This window comes from Bos indicus, chromosome 17, assembly GCF_029378745.1.
Source record: "Bos indicus isolate NIAB-ARS_2022 breed Sahiwal x Tharparkar chromosome 17, NIAB-ARS_B.indTharparkar_mat_pri_1.0, whole genome shotgun sequence".
Classification (NCBI taxonomy): domain Eukaryota; kingdom Metazoa; phylum Chordata; class Mammalia; order Artiodactyla; family Bovidae; genus Bos; species Bos indicus.
The window spans coordinates 63,951,910-63,969,336 of NC_091776.1; the positions used below are offsets into that span (position 1 = coordinate 63,951,910).

Consider the following 17,427-nt stretch of genomic DNA (forward strand, 5'->3'; position numbering starts at 1 on the left):
AGGCACTGTCTCTTGGTTTGAGCCTGCCCTTAAGATAGCAGCACCCTGGGGCAACACATGGATGAGTAAGTGTGACCACCACATCCCACGGAGGGCCCAGGACTCACTTCTGGACCAGCTGTACAATGCTCTGGGTGTTCATGAAGAAGACCTCCCGGTCGGCCTTCCGCTGCAGGGTGGCTGCGTGGCAGTCCAGGATGGTGGCTATCTGAACGCGAAAACAGGACAAGTCTGGCCGCTCAGACCACACAATCTGCCCACCGCACAGAAGTCACTGGAAGGACCCACCACAGGTTCCCACGCAGAGCCCCCCAGAGGATCATTCAAAAACTCCAACCCAAAGCCCTCTGCCCCCCCAGAAACAGCTCTGTGTGCCCCACTCACCATGTGGCTTGAGGACTAAAGAGCTCAGGATGACAACAATCACATAAAGACTTATGCATGTTCACACCATCCCTCTTCACAAACACTCCATGGGAAGAGGAGAAGGGAATTTCCAACACCAGGGAGCATGAGGGTGTCGGGTGGGCCCTATTTTTACAGTTAGGTTGAATGCTATTGGCATACTGTTTTGTGGCAACAAAAATACCTCTAATGAAAAACCTGCATCAATAACAAATTCCCAGAAGGTTCCAACATGTACGATTCTCCACTGCGGTCCTTGAGAGCTTTGTTTTCATTATTTCTTAGTTGAGCTAGAATACATACACTATCATATTCCCCTCCTTCCTTTTAAAGTGTATATTTAATTCAGTGGTTTGTACTATATTCATGGAGATATGCAACCACCATCACTAATTTTAGAGCATTTTCATCACTACCCAAAGAAATCCTATAGCCATGGGCAATCACTCACGCCTGCCCTGAGCCCCTGGCAAACACTAATCTACTGTCTCTTCTCCATGGACCTGCCAACTACGTTTCATATAAATGGAATTGGGCAACGTGAGCTTTTGTGACTGGCTTTTTTCACTGAGAATCAAGCTTTTAAGGTTCATCCCCAGGGTAGCATGAGTCATTTCATTCCTTCTTATGGCCGAACAATATTCCAACTTAGAAGTTGACTTCTGGCAATAAGCTGACTTACACTGACCTCGAGCTCCCCAAATTACTAACTTATGGGTGGTGCAAGGAAGCCCTTCTCACCAGACCGAGGGCATGAAAATAAAAAAGAGGGGACTCTTCCAGATGTAGTTTTCCTTTAACCTGCTTGATAAAAGCAACCCCTCCCTCCAAAAGAACAAAATGAGGCCAATGTAGAATTATTAGAGGTTTCTGATACTCCCCGGGAACGGCTTCCATTCTTAGAAAACGTGATATACACGTACAGCCCCACGACTGTCACCCTACACAAACCCGAGGAGGAAGAATCGACACTACACACTAGCGAGAAAAACTCACAAGCTCCTCTCTTGCGTCAGCCAGTGTAGTTCTGGAAAATGCTGACTATTCGCACCAACCACCTACTCCTGTTCCAAATCCGAGGACTACTGATAACCGCTTATGTCCATCTAACGCTGCTGTTTTGGGGGAAAGTGCTGGGATTCTGCAGAGCAGGCGTGAAAGAAAATTCTTTTCAGGCCCCAGCATCTCTGGCTGTCGGTGTGGGTCTCACAAAGCCCGATCTGACGAGAGGCTGGGGGTCCAGGCTGACGGAGGGCTGAGTTCCTGGAGGCTGTCGGTGCGGCCCTACCTGCTGGCTGGGGAACTGGCAGAGCACCGAGGTGATGTTGCTGGCGTACTGGGCCATCACCCTGCGGACGGCCTTCTCCACGGGGGCGGGAACGCGGCCCGACACACTGGTCATGATCTCCTGAAGCTCCAGCAGCGGCAGCGACGGGTGCCGGAGGGCCCTCAGGAGCTTCTGCACCCAGTCCTTCAGCTGCAGCGGGACCAGAGCGTCGGCCCGAGGCCTACAGCCACCCAGCACGCGGCGGGCGGCGCCTGACACACTAAGCCATCCAGGCCCCGTGCACGCTAGCAGCCCCTCTGGCACAGTCCCGGGGGGAACGGCCCCAGCCACAGAGGGGGAGGAACACCCACCCGGCTTCCCCCCCGGGACAGCCCCACTCCCCATCCTGTGCTTCCAAACTGCCAGCCTGGTGCGGGGTCAGGACATCAAGCTTTGCAAAGCATAGATGTTTGTGGGACGCTTGCTTTGTGCCAGACGCTGTTTGAGGACCCAAATTGACCTGTTCTCACTTGATCCTCAGAAACAACCCTAGGGAGTAGGTATAATCGGTACTCCCATTTCCCGTTTGAGGATATTGAAACAGAGAGGTTAATTGTTACCCAGTCACCCAGCTAGCAGGAAGCAAGGCCAGGATGCAAACTCAGAGACTCTTAATAGCTGCACTGCCCTGCTTCTGGGTCACCGGAACTGTTGATGGTTTTTGAATGGGAAGGAGAAAGTTGTCAATGCCGTAATGTGGTTGTAAGGTTTGAACTTGAAACCACGCACACACTGGCAACTGCAGAGGCTAAAAAAATGTTGCAGTGCTGGTAATTAGGCAGCCTAACACAGGGGCTAAGCACACGGACTCTGAAGCGGGAGGGTCATTGTTCAAACCCCTCTTTGCCTCCTTATGGGTGAAAGGACCTAACAGAAGCAGAAGATATTAAGAAGAGGTGGCAAGAATACACAGAAGAACTATACAAAAAAGATCTTCATGACCAAAATAATCACGATGGTGTGATCACTCACCTAGAGCCAGACATCCTGGAATGTGAAGTCAAGTGGGCCTTAGAAAGCGTCAGTACGAACAAAGCTAGTGGAGGTGATGGAATTCCAGTTGCGCTATTTCAAATCCTGAAAGATGATGCTGTGAAAGTGCTGCACTCAATATGTCAGCAAATTTGGAAAACTCAGCAGTGGTCACAGGACTGGAAAAGGTCAGTTTTCATTCCAATCCCAAGAAAGGCAATGCCAAAGAATGCTCAAACTACCGCACAATTGCACTCATCTCACATGCTAGTAAAGTAATGCTCAAAATTCTCCAAGCCAGGCTTCAGCAATACGTGAACCGTGAACTTCCAGATGTTCAACCTGGTTTTAGAAAAGGCAGAGGAACCAGAGATCAAATTGCCAACATCTGCTGGATCATCGAAAAAGCAAGAGAGTTCCAGAAAAACATCTATTTCTGCTTTATTGACTATGCCAAAGCTTTTGATTGTGTGGATCACAATAAACTGTGGAAAATTCTGAAAGTGATGGGAATACCAGACCACCTGACCTGCCTCTTGAGAAACCTATATGCAGGTCAGGAAGCAACAATGAGAACTGGACATGGAACAACAGACTGGTTCAAAATAGGAAAAGGGGTACATCAAGGTTGTGTATTGTCACCCTGTTTATTTAACTTATATGCAGAGTACATCATGAGAAACGCTGGGCTGGAAGAAGCACAAGCTGGAATCAAGATTGCCGGGAGAAATATCAATAACCTCAGATATGCAGATGACACCACCCTTATGGCAGAAAGTAAAGAGGATCTAAAAAACCTCTTGATGAAAGTCAAAGAGGAGAGTGAAAAAGTTGGCTTAAAGCTCAACATTCAGAAGACGAAGATCATGGCATCTGGTCCCATCACTTCATGGCAAATAGATGGGGAAACAGTGGAAACAGTGTCAGACTTTATTTTTTGGGGCTCCAAAATCACTGCAGATGGTGACTGCAGCCATGAAATTAAAAGATGCTTACTCCTTGGAAGGAAAGTTATGACCAACCTAGATAGCATATTCAAAAGCAGAGACATTACTTTGCCAACAAAGGTCCATCTGGTCAAGGCTATGGTTTTTCCAGTGGTCATGTATGGATGTGAGAGTTGGACTGTGAAGAAAGCTGAGTGCCGAAGAATTGATGCTTTTGAACTGCGATGTTGAAGAAGACTCTTGAGAGTCCCTTGGACTGCAAGGAGATCCAACCAGTCCATTCTGAAGGAGATCAGTCCTGGGTGTTCTTTGGAAGGAATGATGCTGAAGCTGAAACTCCAGTACTTTGGCCACCTCATGTGAAGAGTTGAGTCCTTGGAAAAGACTCTGATGCTGGGAGGGATTGGGGGCAGGAGGAGAAGGGGACGACAGAGGATGAAATGGCTGGATGGCATCATGGACTCTATGGACGTGAGTCTGAGTGAACTCCAGGAGTTGGTGATGGACAGGGAGGCCTGGCGTGCTGTGATTCATGGGGTTGCAAAGAGTCGGACACGACTGAGTGACTGAACTGAGCTGAATTGACTGAAGGCAAGTTTTGTAGCCTCTCTGTGTCTCAGTTTCCTTACCTATAAAACGGAATAATAAGAGTTCCTACCTCCCTGTTGTTGGGAAGGTGAAATGACCTAATAAGTGTTAAGTGCTTAATAAGCACTGAACTTAATAACACTTAATAAGCACTTAACTTAATAACACTTAATAAGCACTTAACTTAATAACACTTAATAAGTGTTAAGTGGTAGCTGGCACATAGCATGTACCAGACTAGAGCTGGCCATTATTACCATGACCACCATCACTGTGATGGACTATTCTGGGATAGAAGGTAATGTAGCAGTAGTTTTATAGCTACTGATGTCGAGTTCAGCAGCACAGGTCCTTCACAGAGGTCTGCAAATTTGAGGACTTACTTCTCTACAGACAACGGGACCCTGGATGAACAGAGTTGTGTCTCTGGACAAAGTCGCTTCCTTACTGTCTCTTTAACAGGTGACCCACATCGACTCTTCTCTTAGAACATGAACATTCTGTGTTGAGCTGAACTGAATCAACAAAAGCAATGTAACCTTTACACTGGTTTATAATCAGAGAGAAACGTACTCTGATGTATACAACGAAACTGAGGAATCCCCTGAGAACAGGTCCTTGACAGAAATGAGAGACTTTCTCATTTCTTACCCCAATAAAGATCTCTGGGATCTTTGGGCTCTTCACCTGTACCTACGCACGTGTGCGCAATGCACACCTACCCTGCACACGTGACCCACCTTGATGCTAAAAATAGGCTCCGGCAGACAGTAGCCATTCATGATGTTGGTGAGATTTTCCAGGACGCTGTGAAAAACCTGGTGCAGCTTCTCTCCGAGGATGGGCAGCGTGGGCTGTGAGGGGAGCTCCCCCGTGAACGGCTCAGCCTGATGAGACACAACAGGAGCCAGAGGTCAAGACCACCATGGCCTCCAAAGGAGACGGACCAGCCAAGGGCCAAGGCAGAGCCACCAACACACAATATGTACACCACACACACAGTGTGGTTAGGATGAAGCCTGAAGGGGAGGGGGACAGAAGAAAGCATCCTCTTGGAAAGTTAAAATTGCTCATACACACCCGTTTGAGGGTTCCAAATCTTCCCCTTGGTAAATACCGTAGTCACTTATGTATTCCAAATAATTTTGGAGAGTGTTAGATGTGATTGTTTTTTAAAAAAAAATGTTCACATGTAGAGGTCAGGGGAAGTCATTGTGGCTTCTACATGAGTTAACTTGAATTTCATACTAACTAAGCAGCCTGTTTGTAGCCAAACATACACTGGACATCTGCTTTAATTATTAAAGAAAAGAGCACACTCACCAGAAGTACAGAAAGTCCATGTTAAAAATAAAGATGAGTATGGCTGAGTCCCTTTGCCGTCCGCCTGAAGCTATCACAAAATTACTAATTGGCTATACTCCAATACAAAATAAAAAGCTAAAAAATAAATAAAACAGAGATGCAATGCCTTCCCTCCTGGGATGCCAATGCTGGTTCTCTGATGCTAGCAGGACTCCCTTCCTGGGCGCCAAGGCCATGGTGACCTGCTGTGCACACGCTGGTCTGGTTTTTTCCTTTTCCTTTTTTTTTTTTTTTAATCTTAGAGGAAAGTCTTCCTGATTTGTTTCATGTTCATTGCTCCGACAAGACACAAAACTGTGCTGAAAACCATGCTTCTTGGGAGCAATTCCTCAGAGTTATCTGAAAGGTTGTCTTCCAGGCCGTGGTCCTCAGTTTGGCTCAAATAAAATTCTTTTCGTATTGCTGATTATTTTTGCTGACAGATGTTTTTGTTTGGCTTTGCTTTCTAACCAATATCATCTCTCTATTTTTCTATTTCTTTTCAGCTTTGCTCAAATCCCAAAGATGAATGCCTAGCACAGAGAAAATTTAGGAAACTCTCATACAAATGTACAAACAAAAAGCTCCCCAAAGGGACTTCCTTGGTGGTACAGTGGCTAAGGCTCTGTCTTACAATGCAGGGGGTACAGGTTCAAATCCTGGTCAGGGAACTAAGATTCCACATATTGTGAGGTGAGGCCAAACATTTTTTTTTTTTTTTAAAGGGGCAACACTGACTTCATGCATTCATTCATCTGTTAATTTATTTTACAAATATCTACTCAATATGGAATAGGAAATGGCAATCCATTCCAGTATTCCTGCCTGGAAAATCCCACGGACAGAGGAGCCTGGCGGGCTACAGTCCGTGGGATCGCAAAGAGTCGGACACGACTAAGCGACTGAGCACATCCACTTACCACTGACCGTGTGAGGCACTGGAAGCTGGGAGTTGGGAGCATGCTATTCTGCTGGCCCAGAACCCTCAGCTTCCCATCCCCTCCGCTCCGCTCCCAGCCCTGCAGGCTCCTTTCGCCCTTCAAGATCAACTGGAGGGCTTCCTTTCTTCACAATCTGCTGCTGCTTCTCCCTCTGGACCTCCAGAGCCAGCGGCCAAGGACGGTCCCTCTGATTGAGCTGAATTACAAGGATTTATCTGCCTGTCTTTCTCACAAGGCAATCATGAGCCTGCTGGGACTGGTGGCTGGGTTCCTGTCTCCAGACCCCAGCCCGGCGGGAAACATCTGCTAAAACGAATCACAAGGTAGACACAGATTCATTTCCTGTTATCTAACAAGCTCACTCTACTCCTAGCTTTGGGAACCCTCGGGAGACAATAATGAAAAGACAGAGGAGAGAACAAATGAAACTGATACGACAGTCTGGAAAAAAGAGACAATTTGATTAAAAAAAAAAAAAAATGCTTTTCTAGCTTTTTTCCTTCCTGGGCATATATGCTAATTATTGTAGAGAAAAACAAACATTACCTGCATGACGGGGGAGCCACTTCCCCGCACGCCTGGCCTACTGTAGGAGGGCAGGTCGCTTCACGTCTAGGAGACGTGACAATGCTATATAATGCACTGCGGGGAAGAGGACTGCGTCAGAGTTTACAGGAAATGAGAGGACGAGCCCTGTGCACATCTCGGGGAAGGTTCTTCTGGGCAGAGGGAGCTGGCCCGAGGGGGAGGAGTCCAGAGAGTGTGATTAAGGCGGAGAGGGAGGCAGAGGGTGAAGCCAGGGAAGAAAGTGGGACACAGCCCCTGGGGCACCCTGAAGATCATCGGAAGCACGTGAGTTTTGCTCTTAGTGGGATGCTGAGGAGGGTGTGGGCACAGGCAGGCACCTTCCTGTGCCCATCGTGGTGGGTGACGCTCGAGGGCCAGGAGCCACCGGCCTGTCCATCTCACGGAGTAGCTGTGCCGTGTGTCACATACCGGGCGCACTTTAGAAGGGTCATCGAGCTCCAGCCTGGCCACCACGCAGCCAGCTTCCAACACAGCCCCCGGGCGCCTGACATACTTCACCCGGCCACTTTCCTGCACGTTCAGGGTCGTGGTCATCTTCATGACCTGTTTTGCACAAAGAAGTGATTTCTACTTAGGTGGGGCCCCTCAGGTCTGGCCTGGGTCACCCCAAACTAGCAATTCTGGAGCACAGACTGTGTCACTTACAAAGAATGACCCTGTGGGCAGAGTTCAAGTGCACTGGGGAGAGAGGAGCAGCATTTACACAATCTATCGTGTGCCAGGCACGGCGCTGGTCATAAATCTTTACCACCTGCAAAGCCAGTCAGGGAGGCTGGTGTTCACTGTGCCCATTTTACAGCTGTGGAAACTGCTCCTTATTTCCAAATGAAAGCCTTTCTCTTAGAAACACAGCTAAATCATATGATGTATATGATGTAGGGTGATTGATACATATCTTCCTAAAATGAGGTACTTTTTATGACTGGCTCCTTTTCTTAAAGGCAGAGAGAAAACCCTCTGGGGAATGAAGAATGTGCTCCCAGTCCAGTCATCAGCCCCTTTAACTGGTCTGAGTCTGGCCGTGTGGACACAATGAATGTTGTTAGCATGTATGGCTTCAGACAGACAGGACCATCCTGCTCTTTGCTCAAAAGTTCATAGCTTGGTCAATCAGGTCAGCCAGGCCTGGGCTGGAATCCCTGCACCCCACCCATCACTCTGTGATCTCTAGCACATGCTGTCCGCTCTCTGAGCCTCAGTTTCCCTAACTGTAAAATGGGAGGGGGGGAATGACAGGCTTGTCTCATAGGGCACTGATAAGGATTAAGCCAGAGGGCGCACAGCAAGAGGCCAACAGGTGTCGGCTCCCACCACTGCTGCATCTTCATTACAAAATTCATTCTTTTCCTTGGCAGCAGAGAATGAGCAGGTTGGAATCCTCGCTTTGTGTGACCTTGAGTGAGTTTCTTAGGCTGCCTGGGTCCCATGTCTTCATGTGCAAAATGGAGGTTCTGTTTGGGTCCAACTTACGATTGCCAGGAAGATTAAAGAAGGAATTAAAGACAGAGAAAATGCTTAGAAGGGTGCCTGCCATGTGGTAAGTGCTTTGCAGGTGTTGGGTTACCACTTTTTAATTGTCAGCATCATTATCATTTATCAGCTGGGGAGGTACACATTTTTTGAGATTTTTTTTTTTTCCTATGGAATAAGGCAGGGAACTGGGGCTGAACCCCCCACGCAGTGGCTCTTTGAGGGATCTGCATGAGAGAACGCAGGAGAAAGGGGCGGTCTGTTGGCTTGAGTGCAGCAGCCTGCCCAGAGGGTCCTCCCTTGGGGAGTGGGTACGAGGGCGGCCAGGCTGCAGCCCCACCCTGGGGGCCAGCTCTGCAGTCACCTCTATCTCGGCGTAGCTGCCCCCAGCCTCAACGTGTTCCCCGTCTGCCACAGTGTACTTCACCAGCTTCCCAGCCGAAGGGGATCTCAGGACTGTGGGGTCATTCTCCTTCTCAAACACGCACGTCTTGTTGCCAATGGTGATTCGGTAACTGGAGAGAGAAGGAGGTGGTGGGGACACTGGAGGGTACCATCTACCAAGGTGCCGGAGTCAGGCTTCTGACAGTGTCTTCCCTCCCTAACAGCAGCCAGGAGCATCACCCTGGGATGGTTTGAGTGACTCACTCCACTCTTCCCAAATGGTGTTGACAATTACCCCAAAGACTTTGGGTGTGAACTGGGGTGGGGCCCCTTCTTGGCAGAAAACTAGCTCCTTTTCCTAACATAATTCCAACAGGCTCTGGCACAGAGAAAGCAATCAGCAATATCGGTATTATTCAATACACACTGACCCAGGGAAAGGCTTCTCCTTATAATAGAACCGCTTCTCTGGTGGCTCAGACAGTAAAGAATCTGCCTGAAGTGCGGGAGACCTGGGTTCGATCCCTGGGTTGGGACGATCCCCTGAAGAAGGGAATAGCTACCCACTCCAGTATTCTTCCCTGGAGAATCCCCATGGACAGAGGAGCTCTGGTCCAGGGTCACAGAGTCAAATATGACTGAGAGACTAACTCTTTCACTTTCTGTAACAGAACCAGGAAGAGCATGCCCCATGGGCGGTGCCTATAATCACCCTGAATATCCTTGGCAGAGAGAACATGGGTTAAAAAAAGGTAACACAATGCCGATTTGGGGTGTATCTTGTCTGCCTTCTTCCATGGAGGACTGGGAAAGGAACCTGCATTCCCTAACTGGAGCTTTTTCAAGCCTGGGGTCTCTGGAAACCCCACCCCCCATCCCTCCCCCACTTTACTCTTCTTGGCCTGGGGTCTTTGCTGCCTGTTCAGCTCGGGGGTGGGAGTAGGGGTTTGTGTTTCATTGTGTGAGCTCGGGTTGGTCAGACACCCCAGAGTAACAGGGTCTCCATCTCATGAGGCTCCCCACACCGAGTGCTTCCGGGTCACCCCATGCTCCACCCATCCTGACCCACAGCAACCTTCCCTGCTGCCATCCGCTTGTTCGATGCGTCTTTTCCCTGACAAGACTCCGTGAGTCGTGACCACGGGTCTCTGCTGACACCTAGCCTGACACCTGGGCTAAGTATTGAGTTGGCCAGAAAGTTTATTCGTAGGAAACATCTTACAGAAAAACCCAAGCGAACATTTTGGCCAACCCAACAGATGCTCAAATAAATAGCCATTACCCTAACTGGATAACTGCATCTTCTCCCAGCCTTGCTCTGATGGGTGTGGACACTGCAGCTCAGACCCGGAGCTGAGGGGACTCAGTGCACCTCACAGGCTGTGGAGCTGGCAGCCCTGAATCCGTCCACATTGCTAGAAAAGGGATGCCTAGGGACCTTCCATGGATGCCAACCTGCAGCCTGGGATTCCACCCTCGAGATGAACCTCCCCAAGAGCCCCAGAAGGTCCTGGAGAAGGTGCCTCGGCTAAGAGCCTGAGCCTGCACACGGACCTCGTGTGGGTGGGTGGGGGAGCTGGCTCTGGGTGTCCCCAGCCACACACCTGTCCACCTCCTCCTTCAGGTAGGTGGTGTAGCTGTTGCCGCTGCAGGACAGCAGTAGCCCCCCGTCGTTCAGCCGGTGGGCGTCGATCTCGATGTGAGAGCCGTTCATGATGAGCACGAACATGGTCGGAGACTGCCGGGCCACCTGTGGGGACAGGTTCTGCCCTTGAGCCGTGGTTCTGCTCGCATGCTGTGAGGGGCTGAACAGTGTCCCCCCAGGTCCACGTCCTTCCCAGAACCTCGGCACGTCACCTTACTCGGAAACAGGGTCTTTGCAGATGTAGTCAGTTAAGGAGGGGTCACGCCGGATTAGGGTGAGCCCTGAATCCAGTCTGACTGGTATTCTTGTAAGACGAGAAGAGACCCAGACAGGCACAGTAGGAAGATGAAGACAGACAGACACAGACGCACTCATAGGGGGCCGTACCAAGCCAGACGCTGGCAGCAATTGGAGTGATAACCTCTAAGCCAAGGAACACCGAGGACTGTCCACAACCACCGGAAGCTAGGAAAGGGGTGGTTCCTGGCAGCCTAAGAGACCTCAGCACAGCCAACACCTTGATGTTGGACTTCTGGCCTCCAGAACTGAGAGGCAATGAATGTCTGGTGAAACTGGTGAAGACACCGGTTTATGGAACTTAATTACGGCAGCCGTGGGAAACCAATACATGCTCTATGATGCCATGTTTGTGCACGAGGCCCAAGCCTAAGGGTTCTGAACCCAAAGCCCATGGGTCTCAAGGTCACGGGACTGCAAGGGGAGTCCCGGGAGCAGGCGTGGAAAATCCATTGCAGGGGTGGCGCGCGGCAGAAATAAAACTCCCTTGAGCCCCCAGAGTGTTGGAGACATCCAAGAAATAGAGACCTTTACCTTGAGAATGTACTTGACACCTCCATAGATTAATTCCACGTCCACGATGTTCAGCAGAGAGTCTGCGGGGAGGACCTGGCCCCTGGGAGAGAAGACAGACCTGCAGTGAGTCTAGGAGTGACCAAGAACTCTGCGGCCATCCATTCTCTGGACTTAAAAAGCTACCTGCTCTTTGCCTCTCCTAAGCATCACCATGGCTGGTTGATAAAGTCAAAGGATGGACAGTCCCAAGGAACCTGATATCCCTTAGAACTGAAGGAAACTGGTCTTGCTGCAGGATGTGAAATTTCAAAAGGGCTTCCCAAGAAGCAAACTCCACGCTGCTTCTTCTCAGAACAAGTCCTTACGTGGGAATCCTGCCACCTGCTCGTGAAAGAAACCAGCGCACAGACAGGGCCTCTGCTGCTGCTGTTTAGATGCTTCAGTCGAGTCCGACTCTGCACAATCCTATGGACTATAGTTTGCCGGGCTCCTCTGTCCATGGGAGTTCCCAGGCAAGAGTACTGGAGTGGGTTGCCATGTCCTCCTCCAGGAGATCTTCCCGACCCAGGGATCGAACCCAGGTCTCCTGCATTGCAGGCAGATTCTTTACTGCTGAGCCACCAGGGAAGCCCATACTGTGACTCTATTACCACTCAAAAGCATATGGTCTGGGATTTCCCTGGTGGTGCAATGGCTAAGCCTTGGCGCTTACAATACAGGGGGCCTGGGTTTGATTTCCGGTCAGGGAACTAGATCCCACAGGCTGCAGCTAAGACCCAGTGCAGCCAAAGAAATACGAATATTTTTTTAAAAAGCATATGATTCAAGGACTAAAAACTTTCATCCTTCTATTTCCCTTTTGGTAGTCTCCTTTGCCTATCATGGTGGTTTTCAATGGGGGCGGGAGATTTCTGCCTCTCCCCAGAGGACAGATGGCAGCATCTGGAGACACACTCGATTGTCCTGACTTCAGGAGGAGGAGGAGGGGATGCTTTGGATGGGCTAACGTCCCATCTGGCACAGGTCAGCCTTCACCACAAAAGATGACCCAGCCCCAAATGCCAGTGGTACAGAGGCTGGGAAGCCCTGGTCCATCCTAAGAGGGACCTCCTGGCCATCTTCATGGGGTCCATTTCGCTGGCCACCTGATTCATTTATAGAAGTGACCTATAACCTGCTTTGCTTCTCAAGTTCACATCCTCCTCTCTGAATTCCTGCCTGTTGTAACTTAACTTACACAAGTCAGCATGAGTATGTACATGGCTGTCTGTAGGATGATGGCTCTCTTGGCCTTAAGAATCCCTCTCATCCCCCACCCCAATCATCCAGCCTCTTCCAGGGCAACCCAGGTTTATCTGAGGAATTCTACAGAGGCAAGCATGTTGGAAGGACTGATGCCAAAGATGGAGCTCCAATACTTTGGCCACCTGATGCGAAGAGCCGACTCATTGGAAAAGACTTTGATGCTGGGAAAGACTGAGGGCAGGAGAAGGTGATGACAGGAGGGGTTCACTGAATGCGTGGTAACTGACTTGCACCCAAAGAACGCATGTGTCTGCCTTACTTGCCACCAACACGTATCCCAAGAGGGGAAAGGAAGTACCCCTACGCCCTACCTTTCCAGCGAGTGTAGGAAGTCCGTCATGCATGTTCTAAACATGGAGTCGGCCACGTTCAAGGCTCCGCACACAACCCCGAGCATGATATCTGGCTTCTCAGCCTGGGAGAGACTCTGTGCATCAGTGTCCACAGGGACCATGGCCACAGGGAGCCGGGGGAGGGTGGTGGCTCCAGGACCCCCAGGGGAGACACGTGCAGCCCTCTACCTGCACTTTCTCAGCAATGAGGTTATCCAACCAGCTGGTGTCAATGTCGTTGTTCTGAAAGTTCTCAGTCTCCAGAAGGTTGGTGAGATATTCCACGGTGGTCCTGAAGTCGCCCCTGATGGATAGTTCCTTCAAAGCCACCACCATGTTCCTTGAGGGGAAGGCACACAGATTGTTTTCCCAATTAACATATGTGTCATCAGCTCCAGCATGGTTCTCAATGAACCAGAACCGCAAAGAGAGGGTCCCGAATCAGACAGCCTCCAGCATGGACTGGCCCAGCAAATCTTGGGCCAGTGACTAAACTGCCCCGGCCTCGGTGTCCTCATCTGGAAAATGAGGGGATAACCCTGCCTTCTCACAGGTACTTGGGGATTCAAATGAGATAATCCATATAAAGCACATGGTCCCTGATCAGTAAATGTTAGCTGTTATGAAATGATTAATTAGTGATTATAATTGTTATCAACCTTGCCAGTCGCTTTGACTCTCTCTCCTGCTGGACCTGTCAAAATCCCTCAGTGTCCCAAGGAGGAGTCACTCTCTAGCTGTCCACCCAGCTCCCCAGTGGGCCTGGGGTGCACAGACAGATGGCTGACGCCAGTACGCCACTCTGCACAGGGCAGTCACCACCCTGCATGTGTTTGGCTGTAACCACCTCCTGTTTCCCAGAGGGCCCCCCCGCATCAAACACATGTCCAGTCTAAAGGGCAGAAACCCCACTCTCTATGAAATCAGGGAGAGTGTTATAGGGGAAACACACCAGATGATGTCGCTTATACATGGAATCTAAAATATGACGCCAGTGAACGTATTCATGAAACAGGAACAGACTCACAGACATAGAGAACAGACTTGTGGTTGCTGAGGGGGTGGGGGAGGGATGAGTGGGAGGCCGGGGTTAGCAGATGCAGACTGTTATCTATAGGATGGACAAACAGCAATGTCTTACTGTATAGCACAGAGAACTGTATTCAACATCCTATAATAAACCATAACAGAAAAGGATATTTTTAAAAAAGAATGTACATATATATATGTTTAACCGAATCACTTTGCTTCTGCTGCTAAGTCACTTTAGTCTTGTCCGACTCTGTGCAACCCCATAGATGGCAGCCCACTAGGCTCTCCCGTCCCTGGGATTCTCCAGGCAAGAACACTGGAGTGGGTTGCCATTTCCTTCTCCAATGCATGAAAGTGAAAAGTGTAAGTGAAGTCGCTCAGTCGTGCCCGACTTCGCAACCCCATGGCCTACAGCCTACCAGGCTCCTCCATCCATGGGATCTTCCAGGCAAGAGTGCTGGAGTGGGGTGCCATTGCCTTCTTTGAATCACTTTGCTATTCAGCAGTAATTAAGAAGACACTGTAGATCAACTATACTTCAATTTTTAAAAAGATGTAGGTGTTTTGGCATTTGAGGGCTTCTTTGTCAATGTGGATTTCTCAGGGAACTACTTAAGAGACTTAAATTTAAAAGAGGGCCCCCCTGCACCTTTTTTTTTTTTTTTTAATAAAAAGCTATAGCACTCAGCACCTTTTAAACTCCTGGAATCACCTTGAACATTCTTTGGATCACCTTCAAGTTCAACCTGTAACAAGCTCAAGATCAGTGACCTTGGTGAACTGATTCCATGCATGTCATCACAGGTCTCAAACGAGGGAAGAGGACAGATTGTGTTCTTGGACTCTGGCATAAGGTGTTTAAGATAAGGTCTGCTCTTCATCCCCTAAACTGCTCTGCATCTGAAGCCACAGGCTAATAATTTCTAGTTTCTCAAAGGAAGGGGTCGAAGGAAGGGAAGGAGGGCGGGAGATACTAACGAAATGGCCTCTTCCCGGTTCTCCCCCCAGGAGAAGCAGTGCCCAAACTGGGAATCCGCAAATTCGTGTAAGCCACCAGTCGCAGCCACGCTGAAATAACCCCATACATTCTTGCTGCTGCGGAAATTCAATTCTTGGACCGTTCCGGAGCTCGGCTTAAACCCCTGGAGCCCAGACAGAAGAAGCAAACAGAAGAAATTATTACTCCAGATCTACTTTCATCAGAATTAAATCCTAGGAAAACCCAAGAGCCCCTCCCACACCCAAGAGCTTGGTGTGATCAATAAAACATTGATACTTGTCATGAGCAGTGCAGGTATATCCATGTGAGCACGCCAAGGCGTGGAATTTTTATTCTTAAAAAAAAAGTTGAAAGATAACAACCAAGTTGGGGACCGGTAATCACTTGATGAGGCTGAATGATGGTACCTACTGATTTTATATGCTTGCCGTTGTCGATCAGAAAATGTTTAAATATAAGAGGAGAGGGATTTCCAACTCTAGACTATGAAAAGTCTGGCAGATACAGAAATCCAGTGTTAGCCCTAGTTGATGCTAACACACACCAAAGTTCCCTTTGTGTGAATGACCCGTCCCCTTCTGAGTATAATTCTGGTAAGAGGGGAAAGGTGGGTTTGATGTTCCGGCTGGGATTGCCTGTGATAAAGGCATTCATTTTGGCAGACATGCTTGGAGGCCAGAGATGCAAAGTTTCGGGTGCTGGGTTTTTTCTATACATGGCCCTCCATCCTGTGACTAAGCCATCAACCCCTAAAAGCCTCCCATTCTGCCTGCCCACCACTGGAATTGACTGTTCGCTCTCAGCCAAAGATCCCCAGCTAATACAGTCACCACAGGAGAGGGGATAAAACTTCTCTCATCCCAAGTTTCTTGAATGAAGTCATTAAATAACTAAATCGTGGTAGATTATGGTGGTTATGTGACAACTGTTAGTATACACATAAACTGTGACAGATGCCAGCTGCTTGGTACTTTAAGGCACAAGTAAGAACAAGTCACAGAGGGACTCCTTAGACCAGGGGTCCCCAACCACTGGGATCTAATGCCTGATGATGTGAGGTGGAGCTGATGTAATAATAATAGAAAGAAAACGCACAATAAATGCCATGTGCTTGAGTCACCCGCAAACCATCCCCGCCCCCCACCCTGGTCCACGGGAAAACTGTCTTCCACGAAACCAGTCTCTGGTACCAAAAGTGGGGACTGCTGTCTTAGACTGTATGTTGTAGTCAAAAGTTCACGGGGCCACAAATCCAAGGATCTGTGCTCTAAACACAGCTGCCTGTCCCAAAGATGGCCATATGTGACCTTTGTAGTGCACCACGGGGACTTGGCCCTGGGCTCAGCAGGTCCTAGGCGTGAGGCGGGTCGCCCCAGCCTCTGGAGCTGTGATATAGGGTGACGATGCCCAGAGGCGAGGCTGTCCTCTGACACACCAGGCACCTTTCACCCCTTCCCTTCCCGCATATCAATTTCCTCGTCTGTAAACCGCAAGGCCTGGGTGTCTCCTCCAGGCTAAGGTTCGGGGTCTGCCCCAAGCTGGGAGGTTGGAGGTGGTGGAAACGCAGGCCCCCCACCACCACCCCGGACTTGCCTCATCTGGGTTTTCACTGGTGATTCTGGCTGCAATGACGTGGCCTCGGGGAATGGGAGGGTTGCTAGGGGTCTCAAAAGAAATGGGCGTCACCCCCCACGGGGACTCTCCGTACAGAAGCCGGATATCCTTCAGCCGGTGCAGCGGCACACCCATGGCAATCTGAAATCAAGAAGTCCATCCCGTGAGAGGGTCAGTCCTCAAACACAGAGCCCAGAGCCAGAGGTGATGCAGGAAGCGGTGCAGTGAATGATTTGGAATATACTGAGCTCCTCCTGGGTCCACAAGACGGTGCAACACGGAGACGCAAGGAGAGAAAAAGACAGCTTGCCTCTGCCCCCATGGAGCCGTGTCCTTGGGCAAAGAAGCAACAGTCACAACACATAATGAGCATCAGATAAAAGCTACAGACTCTTAGGAGGTGGGAAGGGAGGGGAAACAGCGTCCAGATGCAGAGCTAAAGAAAGTTTTGTGAAGGACGCAGGGAAAGCTGATCTGGAGGAATGAGGAAGGAGCAGACGACAGAGGACACCAGCTGAGCCAAAGGATCACACTGAGTCTACTGGGTCTTAGGATGTGACCCACTCAAAGGGACCTGTGTCATATCCCGCCGAAGTGTGTGAGTAACTCCCAGAAGGAAGAAATGACCAGGCCAGTCCAAGTGGAGGGAGGTCTGACCTAAGCAGGATAGGAGACCCCCACCCCCAGCTCTAGGCAGAAGCCACCGCAGGGCTCAGAGCC

The 17,427-nt window shown here is 49.7% G+C and overlaps 1 protein-coding gene across 5 annotated transcripts in view; it reads right to left on the reverse strand.

The window, feature by feature from the left end:
* Positions 1-17,427, reverse strand: part of ACACB (acetyl-CoA carboxylase beta) — a 115,422-nt gene that overhangs the window by 46,628 nt on the left and 51,367 nt on the right. For 4 of the 5 annotated variants that reach the window (XM_019977294.2, XM_019977292.2, XM_019977293.2 and 1 more), the window contains 11 exons: positions 16,687-16,848; positions 15,072-15,235; positions 13,251-13,401; positions 13,041-13,144; positions 11,443-11,524; positions 10,571-10,716; positions 8,947-9,097; positions 7,521-7,655; positions 4,980-5,126; positions 1,694-1,882; positions 108-208 (listed from right to left, as the gene is read on the reverse strand). In XM_019977294.2, coding sequence (XP_019832853.2) covers positions 108-208; positions 1,694-1,882; positions 4,980-5,126; positions 7,521-7,655; positions 8,947-9,097; positions 10,571-10,716; positions 11,443-11,524; positions 13,041-13,144; positions 13,251-13,401; positions 15,072-15,235; positions 16,687-16,848 — 1,532 coding nt within the window. The remainder of the gene's footprint in view (positions 1-107; positions 209-1,693; positions 1,883-4,979; positions 5,127-7,520; positions 7,656-8,946; positions 9,098-10,570; positions 10,717-11,442; positions 11,525-13,040; positions 13,145-13,250; positions 13,402-15,071; positions 15,236-16,686; positions 16,849-17,427) is intronic. The other variant, XM_070769718.1, reaches the window with a different exon arrangement.